The sequence below is a fragment of the Pteropus medius genome, unplaced genomic scaffold, assembly GCF_902729225.1.
Source record: "Pteropus medius unplaced genomic scaffold, Ma_sr-lr_union100, whole genome shotgun sequence".
NCBI lineage: Eukaryota > Metazoa > Chordata > Mammalia > Chiroptera > Pteropodidae > Pteropus > Pteropus medius.
The window spans coordinates 21,194,895-21,215,248 of NW_024354500.1; the positions used below are offsets into that span (position 1 = coordinate 21,194,895).

The 20,354-nt window shown below is 36.1% G+C and overlaps 1 protein-coding gene across 1 annotated transcript in view; it reads right to left on the reverse strand.

Annotated features, from left to right (window-relative positions):
• COL19A1 (collagen type XIX alpha 1 chain) overlaps positions 1–20,354 on the reverse strand; it is a 292,373-nt gene that overhangs the window by 81,956 nt on the left and 190,063 nt on the right. Inside the window, exon 16 of the mRNA XM_039853067.1 lies at positions 9,864–9,917. Within this exon, the coding sequence (XP_039709001.1) occupies positions 9,864–9,917 (54 nt within the window). The remainder of the gene's footprint in view (positions 1–9,863; positions 9,918–20,354) is intronic.

A 20,354-nucleotide genomic window follows, 5' to 3' on the forward strand; every position in this document is an offset into this window, starting at 1 on the left:
TTATACTAATGATAACTCTACAAATGACAATTTTTTTGGCTCAACTGAACCCCGTGGTTAAAGAGGGTGCACTCAGGGAAGTTTTAGAAAAAAAAAAAATTGATGATTTCGTTTTTAAAATACCTAGTCTTATTCTACAAAAGCACATTCTAGGCCAGTGAGGAAGTACTTAATGATATTAACCTTTGCTAATCTAATAAGATGGTTTTCCTGTTTCTTAAAATAAATTTGAAATATTTCAAGTGTGCTGAAAAACACAGAAAATTATACAATAAATATCCGTGAATCTACAATCCAGTGTTGTCAAACCCTACCTAACTGCCATATTTGCTTCAGATCTTTTTACTTTTTAACAAAAATACGTATATAGCTAGAGCTCTTCAAGTCTCATTTTTTACCAAATTCCCTTCCATGTTTCAGATCTCCCAAATAATGCTGAAAACTTGTTGCTTCTTTAGTCACATAATTTCTTTTGACCAAAATAGTTTCCTATCAAGCTGTAGTTGTCGTGCAGAGAAAACTGACCACATGGATTTAGCTAAGCCCCTTATTTTCCAAGGCCCAGAGTTTTCTTATTGTGAAAATGAAGATAATGTTTTCTTGCCTACCTCTCAGAGTTATACACTGGTAAAATTAAATACTGTATGGAGATGCTTTTGGAAACTATATCATCAAAGACAAATTATAAGATTATTTAGGAAATGAGTCTCCCTTTCTGAATATTTTCTCAAAGGCCAATCAGATTTATTAAAATCTAATTTTACCCATCACGAAGAAATGGTGTTTAATCCATGTACTGGCCCAACTAATAACAAGTTTGGTGACCATATCAAGGATTTCAAATATCCTGTCCCATCATCGCCATGCATAATGCGTGTCAGTTCAGATGTCTCGCTAATTTCAATAACATAATTCAAGATGAAAAAAGTAGACAGTGGCTGTAAGTTAAAATCCTTTTTCTCTAGAGTGTAGCTATAATTAGGAAAAACTCAGAAAGTCAGAAGGTGTCTACTAATGTCCCACTGCTGCTGTTCATAGGTAGAGAAAAAGAGAAGTAATTAGGGAATTGAACCCAAGTGCCAGTTTTCAAATTCTCAACCTGATATCCCCAGCTGCCTTACTTGCATGTCTACGTATTCTGTGGCAACACAAGGTGACTCTGGAATTTTAGAAATGTTGGCAACAGCTGTTTTGTCTGAGACCATGACCCTAGTGGGGGACAAATGGCGATAAAATGATTAACTGGCCATGTCATGATTTTATTGGTCTTATGTATCCTTATTTTAAATCTGAGGAAGTCATCTTATTTTTATTAAGAAATGAAATTACTATTCCCATTGACTCAAATAAATGATTAGGTTCATTTTCTCTGAAGATATTATCATTCAGTACATGGCCTTTAGTCATTTAATAGACCCAAGAGACTAAGATTCTTAGCTGAAAGGAAAACTGAGAAATATGACAAAACCCTGATCAGTTCCAGGCTTCTGAAAGGGATGTAAAGATTATGAATTAGATTCCCATTGAGACATCATGAGCCTCAAAATTCATGTAGTTACATACAGGGGGTTTTAACAAGAATTCAGTGTTTTAATTGAATTTTTTTTTGGTATCCACTTTATTCTACAGTCCAAAATGTGTTTGGGGTACTAATTTGTTTTAGAGGTGGGCCTTGCTATATGCTGAAAACAGTAACTTTGCACCATGAGTTCTTGGTGTATAGTAAATAAAGTTAGAGATGGAAGACAAAATTTGGGGATACTGATGGATAATGTGGTACAGGTACAAAAACGCATTAGTTTTATGGTGTTCTGAGGGCATACATGTTCATTGCTGGGACTGTTTATCTGACTTAACCCACAGCTTATCAGAAAGAAAGCATCAGGTCTAGCTATGGAAAAAAAGAAAAAATTGACTTATTTGTGATTAGAGTCTCCATCTTTAATGAATAATGTTGCATCCACTGGATTCAGGCAAGACTGAAATTAAATGGGTTACTATCAAGGCTTTGTCAGTTTTCTTGTTTTCTTTCAGCAAACAAGTCTATTTTTTATCTGTGTAAAGACTAAAAGTGATGTGTTAAAAATGATGTTACCTTTAGAATTATCAGAAGGAATAATAATTTCATTACATCAAAATAAAGATCTAACCATTTCAGATAAAAACATACAAAGACTTACAAAAGGGAGATGTGACCTGTTGATTATTTTCCTTGGTGCTTATTACCGTCCCCCACCCCTATCCCCTCTTCTGCTCTCACAAGGCCTTACATGATAAAAGCCACTGAGCTTCAAAACCTTTACTGGCGCTATTCTTCTCCTAGCTCCTTTATGTTTACTGACTACATTGAGCTCCTTCCCACCTCAGGCCCTTTGCATGTCCTGATCTTTCTGGTCAGAAGGTTCTTACTCTGGCCCTTACATGGCTAGCTCCTTCTCAAGTAATAGATACTCAGAGATGCCAGCCGAACCACTTTACCTACAGTAACAACTCATCTTTGCAAGTCACTGTCACATTACCTAGTTTATTCTCCTACAGCACCTCATACTAAATTGAAATTGTTTTCTCTCCCTATTGAGTTATTAACCGTTGCTCCCCTTTCCACACATTAGAGTGTAAGTTACAGAAGGTAGAGGCCTTGTCTGTACTTTGTTGCTTTGTTTTTTTAAAATCACTGTATATTCAATGTTTATAATAATAATTAACATGTGGTAGATGATCAATAAGTATTTGTTGACTAAATGAATTCAATTTCACACCCTAAATTTACTCTTTTAACTGTGTACACTGCTGTATAAACATAACCGTCAAGAATGTGCAATGGCTCATGCTTTACGTGAAAGAAGTTTTTCCACACTGCAGTTAAAACTAAAATAGAAATAACAACGTTGCGTAAGTTTTAAATTATGTTTTAGAAAAGAAGCATAAAGTCCATTGGAGTCAGCTTCCATGAAATTAACACTGTAGAGTTTTACCAACCTTTTACAATAGATGAGCATTTTAGAGATCCATGAGCTAAAGGTTTTCACTTCAAGACAGCATCAAATGATGACACTGAAAATGACTGCTGATGAAAAAGCATTTGTATTTAAGTACAGTATAAGCAGAAAATGCAACAAGATCCTAAAAATCAATTTTGAAATCATGTAGATTTATAATTAAGCCTCAAACACTGAAAAATTTCCATGCCTTGGACATCATCTGAAGGGCCATGAAGTGTCATTCTTTGCTTAGAGCTTTTCCAGTGATAACAGTAGAGGGAGCTGCTGCCCCACGTTACAAATTTCTTAACTATGTTTTCAACATAAATTGCTATGCACTGAAATGTGACACATTGGAGCCCACTGCTCAATTCTCATACTGCAATAATGAAACAATGCACAAAAACAATACCAGAAAAAAAAGAAAGGAAATCAAGAGCCCTGCCTGCAACAGAAAGAAATAATAACACATTTTGAAATTAATGTGGTTTTTAATAAACACTTTTTACAGTGATGATGAATGAGAAGTAAAGTTAATATCAAATGGGTGGACTAATACATACTTCCTTTAATGGCTCATTAGTTAAATTCGCCTGCCTTCCCTCCTGCTCTGCCTCATTTCCAGCTGCTTTCCTCTCTTTTCTAAAGCAATTTAAAACCAGAATGTTTTGAAATAAACTAAGGCATTCCAAGTCTTGAGACTTTCCAGGTCTCATTATCATAACATAAGGCCACTATTTTCTGTTGCTTATGCTACTCAGATAACTGGAAGGCTTTAAAGAAAAAGAAATTTTTATTAGAATGTGAGAGATAGTAGTTGAGACTTAGAGAACATCATAACTAATAAAATGCCACAACTCAGATCGTGGATGAACAAACCCTACAAGTGAGGAAGAAGCTACATATCAGAGGAGAAAAAAACATCACTGAATACTGAGACTCAGTTGGTATTATTGCCTGATTGTGACTTTTACGTATCTCTTCATGAGTAGATTTACATACCTAGGATAAGTATTCCACACATACAGCATGCCATCTCTCATTTTAGCAATTCATTGAGATGGTCAAATTTTTGTTAACCGAATTTTGAGAAATTTATACAGAGAAAAAATGTGTTTGTTCTATTACAGATTCAAGATAATCTCTTCTATCTACAATACGATGTGAATGAATGAATGTGCTCAGAAAGACAGTAATGGATTTAAGTATATTTAGATAGAGGTTTACATTTACAAGAAAGTTCTTTCACATACATGGCATTTGATTTGTCTAGCAACTGTGTGAAGTAGATGTGGCAGGTACTACCATTTCGAATTCAGAGACATGGAAAGGTCAAGTGAATTGACCAAGGACACACGAGTGAGGGATTAGGTTCCTCACTGTCTTCTTAAACTGTTCCGCTGTCCTGAGGCACTGCAGTGCCATGAATTACCATGGAAAAATCAAACCACTTTCCGTGCCTGATGTTTAAGGCAGGTCGATCCTAAACAAATTGTACACTAGGAAGCTTGTCTTTCATACCTGTGATCTAGTAGAATAAAGGTTCGTTTAAGGATCAGTTCCTGGGTTTTAATTCTGGCTCCCTTCACTTGTGTGATCTTGGGCAGTTACCTGATGTTTCTAAGCATCTTTTATGCCATAATAAAATGAGGATAATTTCTACTTCTCAGCATAATTGTGAGAATTACATAAGGCACTGGCAACAGTGTACCTTAAGCAGAGCTAGTGCTATAATATACTTTCATCTATCCCTCTCTTTTTAACCTGTTTCCTCAGGAGTTAGTGTTATATCCTTCCCCAGGGAGATGCTTAATGCTCTCAGGCTTCCTCTTGACAAACTATTCTCAATCATAATCTTAGTGTATTTGCATATATTATCAATCTAAGACATCTCTACTTAATGGTTTCCCTCCAACAAAGAATATTCATTCAAAACAAGATGGCAGAAGTTATTTGGGGACATTTGAGAGCTCTTTCCTTTGTATAGGTCACATCAGCTCTGCTTGTTAATAAAAAATCTGACCAATATTTTATAAAAAATATATGTTCATCTAAAAGGGTTGTGGCTAGTTCTGTTAACCAGTTTAATTGTTCTTCAATTACAAACATTCTGATTAAGAATAATTTTGTTATATGAAAATTACATGTATGTAAATTTCAATTAAGTCTTCCCCAAAGAGAAGAAAAATGGCTATGAAATACAGGGAGATGAGGAGCTAAACTGCAGTGACTTCGATGAAATACTAATTCATAAAGACAATTTAATAACATCAGTTCAATAGGTCTACTGTTAGTAAATAGTTCACATTAGAATTTTTTTTCCTTAGGAAATGTACTCTCTCAGGGAGAAAGAAGCTGTCCTTCCACAAATATATATGTACTAAATGAAAAGTTGAGGGAAATTAATCTTTGTCAACAACTCATCTTTTTGGTACAAATGTTTTTTTTTAAGAAAGTGAGAAAACACAAATTTGGCTTCAGAATAAAGAATCACAAGTAGAGGGATTAGTTAAAATGTTTTAGTTATATGAGTTACTTCAGGCCATTAGAGACTTCTTTCAGTTCTATTTCTAAAAAATCTCACTGACACTCCCTAAATAACAATACTGTCTTTAACATCTCTAAAACCCCAAAGGGAAGAACATTTTCTTGAAGAAACTGAGCAAAAGATGCTGTTATCAAAGGATTCTGGCCTCCTGATAATGCTTGTTCTCCTGTGATTCTTATCAGATAATCCCTGCTGGTCAAAATAAAAGGTTCTCCCGCCCCTAGCTTTTCTAAAGACTAACCCGCCTAAACACACATGCTAAAATTATATACCATTCACTCATTTGAGGGATATTACTGAGGATTTCATTGTTGTTTGATAAGAGATAAAATTAATATATTTTTATATTTCAAATTGTCATAATAAGTTCTAACATGCGCTTTAGGAATCTCGCATGCGAGCCACTAGAGTAAGTCACACACCATCTCCCAATCTCAACTGGAAGTCTGTTAGCTCCAACAAAACTTTTCCTCTTTCTCTTACACCTACCGTCCTGCTGTAAAGTAGGGCTCATGCCACATAAGTTACATTGTTGAAAAAGACAAATGAATAAAAAATAATATTTTGACTTCAAAATGTTCATAAGTAAAGGGGGATGTCTCCTGAGCTAGATAGAAATTGTAAAAAAAAAAAAAAATCATACAAGTAGCTCCATGGAACATCCTAACATAGATTAAAAAAAAAAAATACTCTGCTGATACTTTAAAAGTAGTAAATAGTATAGCTGCATGAATCCTGCTTATTCTCTCAAAAATCCAACCCCATTGTGCCACTTGAGTGACATAATGAAATGTGGACATGGGGCTCTCTACTTAGAAGTCTTCACAAATGTCATATTGCCGCATGGCTTATGGAGCTTTGATGTGAGGTTTGTCAAAATCTTGCCTGAACTTGACTCGTCAGTTCTGTGTCTCAGAACTGCCTGGGCTACCCTCCTGTCCCCAGAGGCTCAGCACTCCATGCTTTTGTTCAGGCTCTTTCTTCTGCCAGCAGTACTTGGCCTGCTGTCTCCTTCTCCTCTACTTACTTACTAGATAAACTTTCTCAACTCTTTTTTTTTTAACAGCTTTATTGAGGTATAATTGATATACAAAGAACTGTGCGTATTGAATGTGTACAATTTGATGAGTTTGGACAAATGCAAACACCCATGATACCATCACCAAAAGTAAGCTGACATATTTAACACTTCCCAGAGTTTCCTGAAGTCCCTTAGTTTTTGTTTGTTTGTTTTTATGGTAAGAACATCTAACATGAGATCTACCCTCAACGAATTTTGAAGTAACATTACATTATTAACTATAGGCACTATGTTGTACAGTGGAAATCCAGAACTTATTAATCTTGCATAATTGAAACTTTATACCTGTTGAATAACAACTCCCCATTTCTACTTTCCCCCAGCCTCTGGCAACTATCGTTGTGTTCTCTGCTTCTATGAATTTGACTATTTTAGAAATCTTATGTAAGTGGAATCATACAGAATTTGTCCTTCTGTGACTGGATTATTTCACTCAATATAACGTCCTCCAGGTTCAGCCATACTGTCATAACTGACAGGACTTCCTTTTTTTTCTAAGGCTCAATTTTTATGCGACAATTGTCAATTCCCAAAGGATGCCACTCTAACATTATCTTTCTACATTCTCTTCCTCTGTTCATTTCTGTAAACTAAACTAGATTCCCTAGAGGACAAGGACAGTATCTTACTCATTTTTGAAAGCCCAGCTCCTAACACAGTGTTAGGCACATAGCAGGTCTTAAATAAATGTTTGTGTAACAAATAATTTTAATTAGGAACGATTTATTTTTGTGAACTCATTTTCTTAAAATATTAGTTAATATGATTCTGAAAGGACAAATTTCAAAGAATCATGTTTATTTCTCACATTTGGGAAATAAGTCTTCTTGCTAAAGTATATTATTTTAGAAAAGTTAAACATGAAGGTGGCATACAAAAATATGAGGAGCCAGTTATTTTACCTTCCTTTTCAATGCTTCCCTCAGCTAATTCCTATTATATGAGTAGGTGTTTCATAGACATTTTCTGTAGCATGTTGGTACGCACATCATTAATTCAACTAATCATGTGAACAACTTTAAAAAAAAATCCAAAAGCTGACACAAACCATACTGCAAGATAAAGTTTTTTTTTTAAAATAATATTTGTATTAGAAAAAAGATACTTTGGTCAACTAGAGGAGATATCCCAGAATCAAAAAGACAAAGATTTTCCATAAACCATAATTCCTAAACATAAAATGAGCTGATGGTATAGTTTCATATTTTTTCTTTTTGAACGAAAGCTGACCTATGAATAAAAACCTTTTCTTTTTTTGCATAGATTTTCCCCCTTATCTTTGTAGTCTAAGAAATTGGCATTTCATTATATTACAAAAGATAATAAACAACTTTTAAATACTGTGTACTCAGGATTTAATGACCAGTGTGCATCAGACACATAGCTGAGTTTAAATTCTAAATCCAATATTTGAAATAAAATAACTACCTCTCTCCCCTAAACATTCTGACAATAAACAGAAACCTGTGGAACTGAATATTATAAATTCTTTTATATAGTGGCATATTTCTTAATTTTCTAGATTCTCCAGTCAACTCATTTGATCTATAGTTGAGAACTCATTCCAGGATTTAGTGTAATCCTTTTCTCTTCTAGATATTTGGCAAACTTGCCATAAAGGCCTTCATCATTCAAATTCTTCCTTTGAGACAACAATTATCCTGTCTAGAAAGCAGCACTGTTCATTTAGAAAACTATATAAAGGTCTAATCTTGCCTGTTAGCATTCGCCAGCTTTTCTTCTTTGTAGAAGACAATTATTGAAAACTCTACAATGTGTTCTCTGTTTTGCTAGAAAATTTGGAATAAAAATCAACAAATCCTATTCCTTTAAAGACTTAATTCCAGGATGCCCGATTTATGCCTCTTTTTTTCTCCACTTACTCAATATCAATTGACACCAGTACATTGCTAATAGAACAATTCTCTGACTAACGGAATTGTTATTGATATGAAATCAACAACAAGACTGCAGTCATGTTCATTTTGGCACATGACCACACCTTATTAGATCTCTAAGGTGCTAGGTCTGGAGCCCTCTAGTGGTGATTTAGGGTGGTTCTAGTTTTTAAAAAGCTCTTATTTGCTGGTCTTCATTTTCTCATCTACAAAATATATTTTTGTTTACTCATTCACTAAATAATTAATAACCACATGCTTCATGCCAGAAACTGTCCTAGGCAATGACGATAAAACAGAAGGTCAAAAAAATTCACAGTGTAGTGGGCAGACAGATAAGGAAAATAACAGTTACAAAACAATGTGCTGTATCTGTAGGAGGTATAACACAGGATCATGGAAGATGACACCACACACACTGAGAGCCCTGGCAAAGGCTATGTAGGAGAAGTGATGTCTGAGCTGAGTGATGAAGATAGAGGGATGCTCAGCAGGCAGTGGGATATATAAGCCTGGAACTCAAGAGGAATGTCTAAGTTGAAATAAAAGACTGAGAATCTTTATCCATGCAACATATAGCTGGGGAAAGAAGGAATGTTGTTAATGAAGGAGACCAAAATAGATGGCCTCAGAGGTAGGAGAAAAAAAATCAATGTCACTAAGGAGAACAGAGAGTTTCAAAGAGAGGGCAGTCAACAGTGTAAGTTCCTATACAGCAATGAGATAAGATGAAGCCTGAAAAGTGCCCAGGGAGTCTCACACTTCTGAGATTACTGGTGACTATAGACAGAGCAGTGTCAGTGCAGTAGTTTGGACACAAACCAGACTCTAGTGTATTGAAGAGCCAGTATAACCACAAGAAATGGCATACTATTTCTAGAAGCCTGAGGTAAAAGAAAAGATCAACTAATTGGTTAGAAGATCTTTATAGCTATCTTCAGCAACAATGGTCTATGAAATTTTATTAACAAAACAGTTGTATCAAGAAAAATGGGTATGCTTCCTCAGATATCTAACTTACTACCAGCTTTGATGTTAAAAAATTGAGGAGATGGACTCAGGTGGGTTCAGAACAAGATTCATTTATTTGGAGACTTGTCTTGGGGTGCTCATTCAGGCAGTACAGTTTTTCCCACTGTGTAATGAAGATGCAGGTGAGGTGTGTGGACAGCCATCAGCCACCCTTCTTTCTTTATTTGTGTACTGGTGGGATGTATAAGGATTATAACCATTTTAAACAGTAGAAAGATGTAAATTATTATCAACCAGGGAGTAAAATAACCCTTTAGACAGACACACAGAAATAGAGATTCTCAAAAACAAAAACAAAAACAGTCATCCTACTGATTACTCACAGGTGGTCCTGGGGGGCCTGGTTTTCCTGGAGGACCCGTTTTTCCTCGTCTTCCCTTGAAAACAAAGAGAAACAGACAGTAAGTGATGTGATTCCATTTTATTTTAAGACAATATTAAATGGCAATGTTAAAGACAATAAAAATTAACCGAAAGTTAAAAACAATTTGAAGTCCATATGACCTTTAAACATCAATGAAGTCTGAGTTATGGGCCAAATCTTAATAACCAAGATGAGAAAAATAGAGCCTGGAATGAATAAATCTTAACTGCCATTAGCAGCCTTTTTAAAATGCTATCTAACCTCATACTCTAGTAAAGTAATAGAAAGTATCCGAAAGATGGTCTAAGATTGCCATTTTTTTCTAATGAGTCTGTGGGTTCAGATGCAATAATACCTGCATTTGACATCTTAATTTGGTGTTTCTCAAAGAATGGTCAGAATTCTAATTTTATAGGAGTTACCTGAGGGTAAAGGTGGATGTTTAACATGCATATTCCTGGGCTCCATCCTAGACTTCCTGGTTTGAATCTCTGGAGAGAGGAGCCACGAATGTGCATTTAAAAAACCACTTCAGGTGATTCTCACGTTCATTAAAGTCTGAAAAGCACTTCCCTAAATCATATTATAATTATATATGTTGTATAAAGTACATCGACTTATTTTTTTCTTCCTTTTGGATGGTGAAGCTGTTTTATAAGTGAACTAAATATATATACTCCTTACTTACTAATCTTTATCATTATAACCGAATGTTAATTTTCCCAAGTTCATAACCACCTAATTTCCAATTGCAAGAGTTAGAAAAATAAGATTGTGCTAACATCTCTAAGTAACTGTGTATATAATATCATTTAAAGAGCGGTTATTTATTTTAAATTTATTTTCTTAAATTTTCCCCCTTTCTATTAGAGGGAAGTAAGCTTAGATATTGAAAATACATGCTCTGAATGAGAAGAATTTCCAAGCATGTTTTCTAAATACAGTCACCCTAATTCATTGTTACTAATAACTTTATTTTATTACCATATTGGTAGTATATTAATACATATTAAGGCTTGTTGCTACTGAAAAAGTAAAAGTTTTGAGTTGATCTTTTAATGCTTTTTTTTGGAGAATTGTAAGCATAAATATGAAAAGGCCAATTTCATTCACTAATTTTCTTGCTCTAAAGGTATAGGCAAAGTTGCTTGATCTCTCTGGTTTTCATCTAGGCTTGGAGAGGGGTAGGAAGTCCAGTGCCAGCTGAATCCATGAATAAGCCTGGGGAGGTAAGCAAGCACATACTATACTGTGGTTGGGTGAGAAATGCTCTCACTGTGGCGGATGGCAAGTCACGTGCATGCCGTCGAGGACTTCACGTAAACACAGCAGCTGTTGCATAGATGGTCCTAGCTAACACTTACAGCATGGATTTGGAAACATTTCACTAAAAACAAATGCCATTAGTGGGATTTTCATGTACCTTCTATTTTGGAGATCTGAACCTTAGAGTTCCTTCGGGGGATAGTAAGATTAGAATAAATCTATAATTTAATATTCTGTATACATAAAAATATTCTAGTCTTGTAGTTCGCGCATTCTGAAAAGACCATTTTCTAGTCTTGTAGTTCACACATTCTGAAAATCATTATATTGGGTCTTTTAGTAAATGTAAGTCGATTAGTCCCTGAGGATTAATCAATGATAAAAAGTTTACTTAGAAAGTGGAAGCACTGTAATTTAATTCACAAGAGGACAAAGAAGCAAAATCAATGGCATTCAAGTGGGTGATTGGTTCTTACTTTTAGGTTGAGATATGTTAAAACTATAGGATCAACTTTTATGTGCATTCTTCCTTCTTTAAAGGAGACACATATATTGATTTAGGCAGGAAGTGGGGAAAATGAGGCTGACTATTGATCAAATTTTATCACAGAGTTAATGTTTAAGAAAAACCAAGTGTCAGACATTGTAACATAACATTGGCATGTCTCCGGATGAGGAGTAAAAAACATTCATGATTCAGTACGCTACAGGAAAACATCCAAGTTCTTGCACACCGTGGTTAATTTACACAATCATTTAAGTCAGCCTTGCAATTGTCAGAGTACACCGATGTATATGCTGAAGGAGTGCAGGGGGAATGCTGATTTTGTTTATGTATCTTTGCAAAGAGTGGACATGAAGGTAAAATATTTTTAAGGTTCTCAATTATTGGAACATCTTGTGTGCAGATAACTTCAGTTGGCATGTTATTTCAGTTTAAATGTGGTTTCTAGTCTTGAGTATCCAGTAACACCTAAAGCAGATTTGAATAATTTTTTTTTAAGCCGTGCCCTACAAAGTAACACAGTCACTATTTTCTTAGCCATCCCACCAAATATATAACAGGAACAGGGGTGACCTTAAATCCTGTCTCAGTGACCTAGAGAAGTGGCTCTGACAGGACAGAGCAGAGGAGTGAATGGATGAGAAACAGGAGTGGAAACTCCAGAATATCAGAGAAATACTGGAGGCCATAATTTCTGTCAATAGAGTAGTTCAAGCCCATTCTCAGACATTATCCGTCCTCCAAAAAGCCCTGGGAATTCATTCCTTTGTCTTCTGTCCCATTCGAGACCTCCAGCTACACTAAATATAGTCTCACAGGCTCCTGTTCCTCCAAAGGGCCTTTATTTTCACTTAGAAGCTTTAGGGAAAGGCAAAAGCCTACCTAAGAGAGCAGATTTCTGGTAGGGTAAATTTTATTATTTAAGCCAGGGTAATTTGGGGAGTATTTTATTATCAATACTCATGCCAAGTCAACAGGCATAGACCATAGCTCTCATCCTACGGCTAAAATCAGATTCCTCCATTCATGTGAGAAAAGTGTAATCTGTGAATCTCTGTTCTTTTCTCTTCCTCCCAGGGCTCTGAGGAATTAGACAAGGATACCTGGGGCCAGGGGCTGCTGATGGTAGTGCCAGGGAAGCACCCTGTGACACTGATGGGAGGAATGGATGTTCCTTGTTTGATTTCACTTTTGTCTCCTTTTATTTCAGTCCCTTAAGTACAGGGCTCACTCCAGACCCACTGTAATGGAAGACAAAAAGTGGGGACTTGGAGGTGGGTGGGGATAAAAATCCTGGTAAAGAACAGATGAATGCTGAACTGGGAGTGGCCTTCCTGTCAGGATATCTGTTCCCAGGTTGCCATTTGTTCATGAGCGACACTGATAAATTGGAGTCTGGCTGAATCTCTAAATGGATGGAGACCTACTGTTCTAGCATAATTACAACTGGGCTAATTCAACACTTTTTTTCTGAAACTTGAATATAATGCACAAAACACAGATTTACCATATTGGGTTGCCTTAGAAACCTCAGTGCTCAACATGTCAGTTTCTTGTTTGGCAATAATGTAAAGGTTATCAAACATTAGTTTAGATATTTGTCTAGTGATTTAAGGTAAGTAGTGCTCAAACCTGATCGTGCCTCAGCATCACCCAGAGGGCTAATTAAAGCAGGTTGCTGTCCCCACTTCCCGAGTTTCTGATTCAGTAGGTCTGGGATGGGACCTGAAAATTTGCATTTCTAACAAGTTCCCAGTAATGCTGATGCTACTGCCCTGGAGACCACACTTTACAGACCCTTGCTCTAAACCCCAAGTTATTTCATATTTAATGTCAGGGATTCTTGTAGAGCCCCTAATCTCTTGTAAATCATGTAGCTCAGAACGAAAGAGTTCATTCAGTTGGTTTTGTGATTATAAGAACTTTGAGACTAAAAAGCCCATTGTCACATTCAGGAACACCAGGACTGGAATCCTGACTTTTCTCTTATGGAAGCATTTAGTGTCAAGATATAATTGCTGTAAAATTGTTACTTATACTTTGCAACAGCTTTGTTAAAGATTAAAAAAGGAGATCATATATAAAATTCCTACCACATACACCCATTAGGATGAGTCCTTCAAAAAAGAAACAAAATAAGTGTTGGTGAGGATATGGAGAAATTGGAATGCTCGTGCACTGCTGGTGAAATTGTAAAATGGTGCAAATGTATCAGAAAACACCATGCAGGTTCTTAAAAAAATTAAAAGTATTACTACCATATGATCCAGAAATACCACTTCTGGTTATATATCCAAAAGAACTGAAGGCATGGTTTTGAAGAGATATATGCATACCCATGTTCACAGAAGCACTATTCAGAATAGCCAAGAGGTGGAAGCAATCCAAATGTCTACTAACAGATGACTGTATAAATAAAATATGGTGAGTACATACAGTGAAATATTATTCAGTCTTAAAAAGGAAAGAAATACTGTTATATAATACAACATAGATAAACCTTAATAACATTGTGTTATTTGAAATAAGCACAGTGAAACAAGTCACTAAAAGACAAATACTGTATTGACTCCACTTATAGGAGGTACTTAGGAGTAGCCAAATTTACAGACACAGAAAGTAGAATGGTGGTTACCAGGGGCTAAGGAGTAGGGGGAAAAGGGAGATGTGTTGTTTAATGGGTATAGCGTTTTAGTTTTACAAGATACAAAAGTTCTGGAGATCTGTTTCACAGCGACGTGAATATACTTAACACTACTGAACTGTACATTTGAAAATGGTTAAGATAATAAATTTTATGTTTTTACCACAATTTAAAAAACAACAACACTGCTACCACAATGTCCAAACACATGGTGGTAATAAGTGTTAGTTCCTTCCCTCTCTGTCCTTCTACTGCCCTCTATGTAATTTTCTACTTTTTTCTTTTAAAAAAGGTCTGATAACATATCAAGAAAAACTCCTAAAATACATATTATGCATTGGTTAAAAAAGCATAATGAACTCTAACTCTGCATATGAATTTTTCATCCCAAATAACAATCAAGATGCCCATTAAGAGTAGAAATAAAAATAAATAAATAAATCGTGGGTTATTTTATTCAATGGAATACTATATAGCAATAAAAATGAATGGACTGTAACTATCTTCAACCATATGGACGGATCCTGCGAACATAATGTTGATTGATTTATATAAGGAATAATAACAGGCAAAACTAATCTATGCTGTTAGAAGTTATAATAGGTTACTGATGCAGTTCAAGCCCACTTATAGTGGGAGTGACTGCAAGAGAGCATGAGAGGGGTTTATGGGGCTGGCGATGCTGATATTCTATTTCTTGATCTGTGTGCTGGTTATACGGGAGCATTCAATTTGTGAAAAACCCTCAAGCTGTATCTTTATGACACATACATTTTTTTTCTGAATGTATGTTATACTTCAATAAAAGTTTTAAAAAATGAAACCAGGAGAGTACCACAATGAAATGATTTGATTGGAATTATCTAATGACTTTACCCTTCTGCATTTACTGTGTGCAAGGTCACAGAGGGTCAGTATTGTCAGGAAGAAGAAAAAAAAAAAAAAGAAAAACAAGGCTATTTAAATAAATGACATCTACAAATTTTCAGCAGCAAAAATAACCTGATGCTTCCAGGATGACTTGCAGAATGACAGCACGTGTATCTTAAATTAGCCACTTGATTTATAAACATTTGGCCCTCCAGGAGCATTAAGAAGAGAAGAATGTAAATAATGGACTACTGTGCTTATCTGACAGGTGGTTTTTGTTGTTGATGAGGATGATGATGATAAAGACAGGGTTATAGCAGTAATCAGACTTAAATAATGGATGGTATGCAGACCCCAAACCCACAAGAGAGGCATGTGTATAAGCATTCTCTCTAAATTTCCAGGTCTTGCTAATACAGCTGGCTCCTCTCAAATATTTCCTTGTTCCCATGTGTGTATTTAGCACACTCTTAGGCATCAGCTCAGCTTGAACAAGGTATCAAAGAAATGTCAAGGAAGAGGAGACAGGGCCTTGACTGGCACCCACAACTGTGAACGAGGTGTTAATTACACAGGAAAACATTACAGACTATCTGGGAAGTTTAGTTTTCTTTTTTTACATTGTGAACGGAAATAAGATTTATGACAGATGTTGTAAAAAGTTACATTTTGAAATCAATGATATGTGAAAAATGGAAATGGAATACTTCTGTGAACAATGCATAATGTCCTAAGTGCATTTTATTTCTTAACAGATATTTAAAAATACATCGATGACAGCAACAACACTAGTCATAAAAGTTTCATTATTTCAGGGATCAGACAAGTGGCTCTTGTAAAGACATGGGAAGAGGATGTAATTCAGCATGAACAAACGATTTGAAATAGGTTTTGAGCTGAGGAAAAATGAACCCACACTGTGAAGCTATTCTCAATATTGCCTTCCTCATTTAGGTTGAGATCTCAAAATTTCCACAATTTCTCCATCTGTCTGTCCTTTTCCTTTCTTTTCCTTGGATGGACTCTACCAGTAACTAATGTGGCTTTTTGAAACAAGTTAGAAGTTGCAATATTATCACTGAACCCTCCTCAGCAACAATTGAATACATGATAATCAGAATAAATGGTAACACTTCATCAGAACACGGTGATGGGCTAAATGGTCTGGTCTGTGGCCAGTAATGTCTATAGTCACTGTTTGGATTCCTGTTATCATGTTGATATTAATTTGGTCATGAAAATTAGTATAGTCAAGATCTGACCTCTTTACCCCTTTTGACTGGATATATCTGACAATCGACTTTTCCTCTTATGCCCTGAGCTGTTCATGTTATACTAGGTAACATAAGAAAGGTCTATGACTAATGATTATTAAATGGTAACCATTTATCAAGTGCTTGCCATGGTGCAGGAATAAGCGCTAAGAACTGATTTACGTGATTTCATTTAATCCTTTTGAAATTACTGAGGGTAGGTGGTACCATTCCCATTTGTCAGAGAAAAAAAGGTTAAACATCTAGCTCCAAATCACTCTTCTCTTAACTGGTGGGGCCAAAATTTAAACCCAAGTGTATCTGATCCTAAAACCCATAATCTTCAGGATTAGGGTGTCCTCGGTGGGTATTTAGGTTACTTTCCCAATATATATTGCTTTGCTGCTGAAATTGTTGAAATTCTCTTGTTTTCTCACAACCAAGCCAGATTCTTAAATCACCCATTTGCTTGTAACTTCGCCCTTGGAATTTGGGTCTTCCTAGTTCTCACCTGCTACTCTGATTCCTGCTTGCCCTCTCCTCAGAATCTACCCTGACGTCTGTAGGCCTGCCAACATGCCAACCACAACCTTCCATCTAGCTTTGTCTGGACTCCTGTTTGCCTTGCCAAACCACCAATTCTCTTAGTCCTGATTTCTGGCTCTGTTTTCTGTGCCTGCCATTTGACAGTCTCTGCCAAAGCACTTGATTCGTCTCAGTATCATGGGTGGGGCAGTGGTAGGGTGTGGCTACACAATTTCCTGAACATGCTGTGATACATTTTAAGATCTTTGTGCCACATTAAGAGTATGGTTGCTGGAAGTGCACTGTGAAATGTGCTTTCCTATTTGGAAGTTCACAGAGGCACGCTCCCAGACTAGAGAAGGGGAATCAGGCCCTATACACTGCCTCCCTTGTCTGAGAATTATGCCACATCTCCAAGCACTTTCATAATGCCTCATGAATGCAGAATTCTCCTTCAGTATTATTAAGGGAACTGTTATATTTTTAGATAAAATCTACATGTAGAGGGACACATAATGCACATAAACTGACAGTGTCTTGTTTAATAGAAATGTTAAAAGGAAAACAGTGTGGTGAGGTTCCTCAGTACGCTTCAGACAGGTCAGAGTCTAGGCCTGTGAAACAGGACAAACTCAGACTTGCCAGCCAGCATTGGAACAAAGAAATCATTAATGACATTTACAGTTTGATGTCAATTAAAGTGAAGTTACAGAGTATATTTTCAGCATTTCTGAGTTGCTTAATTTAAAAGATAAAATGTATCCTCAAAGGGTAGAATTTTAGAACTTCATTTTCAATGTCAAGAATCAAATTGACTAGCAACAAATAAATTCATAGGAATATATTTTGCAGCTATTCAGTAACTGGTTGGTAAGTAAAGAGAATTCCGGAGGCTCTGTAAGATGAAACTATAAAGGTCACCCAATTTTGAAACAGAAGAATTTTCAGTGCATAATTCTCAATTCATTAATTTGAGTTTAATGGGATAAATTGCATTTGGATTTTTAAATGCTGACTTCAGAATCAAATCCTATCGAAAAGATGAATAAATTTATTCAGCAAAAGTTTACTGCCTGTGTTTTGCATATTGTGCTAAGGGAAAACACATGAAGATGGCTAAGATCTGGATCTTGCCTTCAAGGTAGAAAAAGGACAGTTATGCACAACAGCTATTGAATAGTCTTGTTCATTGGGTTACAGGTAAGTAAGCTCAGAAGTTCCGGGGAGAAAAAGTGGGTGCTAAGTTCTTACCCAGACTGATCATATGCTACCTTTCAATAATTCTCTTTAAACTTCCCTTTGGTAGGGGGAGAAGGGCAGTGGAGTCACTGATGGGAGGGAAATGTGGGCAAAGGAAACCATCTATACACCGTCAGCAAAAGATGAGGCACTAAATTCTGAAAAGTCCCCTCAAATAGGAACAGATTTCTCTGGATGCTTTTGAACTGACATAGATGTGAGTGTCTTCTTTGATCCTTTTCTCCTCTGAGACTTATCACCTATCTTTCCATCAAGTATGTTCAGAGGCATTTCCCAGCTCATGGCTCCCTCCTCTTGCATGATTGATTTAAGTAATAGGAAACTGTATTAATGACCTTCAAAAACTGAACGCTTGGGGACATGCCATTATACCAATATTGGGTATATTTTTTCTTGATCTGAATACTTTTCATTTCCTTAAACTTAACATCCAATGTCACTTGAAACTGTGACTGGGTAGAAGCAATTCAAAGTCTTTCTCATCAATCTGTCTCTCCACAATCTCTTTCTCCTTTAGTTCCAACTTTTTCCCAGCATAAAGTTTAAGGTTTACTGAGAAAGCTGGTGACCCAGTTGTCCTGCAAGCTTCAACTGTAGGTCATTTAATGAATTCTTTTTATATTCTCCTCTGACTTTTCCATCTCCTATAGGAAATTATCCTATAGACAGAAATCTCAGTAATATCTTGTTCTCTGTATCCTTCTACATGTACATAGTACATACATACATCATGCATATATAATCTAAATACATGATAAAACCTAACCAAATCAGCTTTCTCAACTACAAAAAAATTCTCATTACAACTTTTAAACTCTTCATTTGTTCACCTCCACCTTTTCACCATGTTTTTGTAGAACACTTTCCCCACTCTCAGCTGGCACATGCCCAGATTCATTCATTAATTCATTTGACAAGAGTTTATTGAGTCCTCACTATGGCAAGGCCCTTTTTTATGGACTAGAAATATTCTGAACCTTGTCCTTGTAGAGCTTAAATTCCAATAGGGACGATCATAGTAATAGATAACACACAACCTTTACTCTCTGCCAGACACTATCCTAAGCAATTTATATCTATTTATTCATTAAGTCTTCAAAATATCTTTGAGAGAGTTCCGTTTTATAGATGAAGCAACTGAGTGATAAAGTGACTTGCCTAAGGTCACACGACTAGTAAGTAGCAGAGTTGGGATTTAAATCCAGGCAATTTGGCTGTGTTGTCTCTGATCATTATCATTATACCATATTTACTGCATATCTGATAACTATTGAATAACCATAAGAATTTAAACAAAATAAAGCAGGAGAAAGGATATAGTTGTATAGGGAGGTGTGCAGTTTTAGAAAGAAAAATCAGGGGCAGCCTCAGTAGACACCTGAACCAAGTGAGTCTGTGGGGCATGCAAGGTCTGAGAAAGAGCATTCATCAGAGAGAACGTCAAAAACAAAGTCCTGAGTATGGCTTGTTCAAGGAACAGCAAGAAACATAGGTGGCTAGAGAGAAGCAAGCCAGTGGGTGGGTGATAGGCAGGCCAGATTATGCTGGGCCTCGTAGATTATGATAAGGGTTCTGAGTTTTATTATTTTCATTGTGATGGGTAACAATTGGATGTTTGTCTTAAAAACGTCATTAATAGAAATTGATCTAAGTGCCTGCCTCTGTAGATAAAAGGCAGGGAGGTAAAACTGTAAACTCATCACTTAATACAGAGGCTCAATAGAACTGATTTTAGGCAATCTGACTTGGATTACTTCTGGCAACATTTCCTTCCATTTGTGAAGATGATCAGGAATTGATTATCTGTATAGCATCTTGTGTAAGCTGACTTGGCTGTCCAGATATTTAGTCAAACATGATTCTGGATATCTCTGTGAAGATGTTTTTTTGTATGAAATTAACATTTAAATTAGTGGCCTTTGAATAAAGCAGATTGTCCTCCACAGGGTAGGTAAGTCTTATCCAATCAGTTGAAGCTGAATAGAACAAAGATTGACCTCTCCCAGACAAGAAATAATTATGTCAGCAGACTGACTTTAGACCCAAACTGTAACTCTTCACCGGGTCTTCAGCTTGCCAGTCTATGCTATAGATTTTGGATTTGTCAAGTCTCCACAATATGGGAAC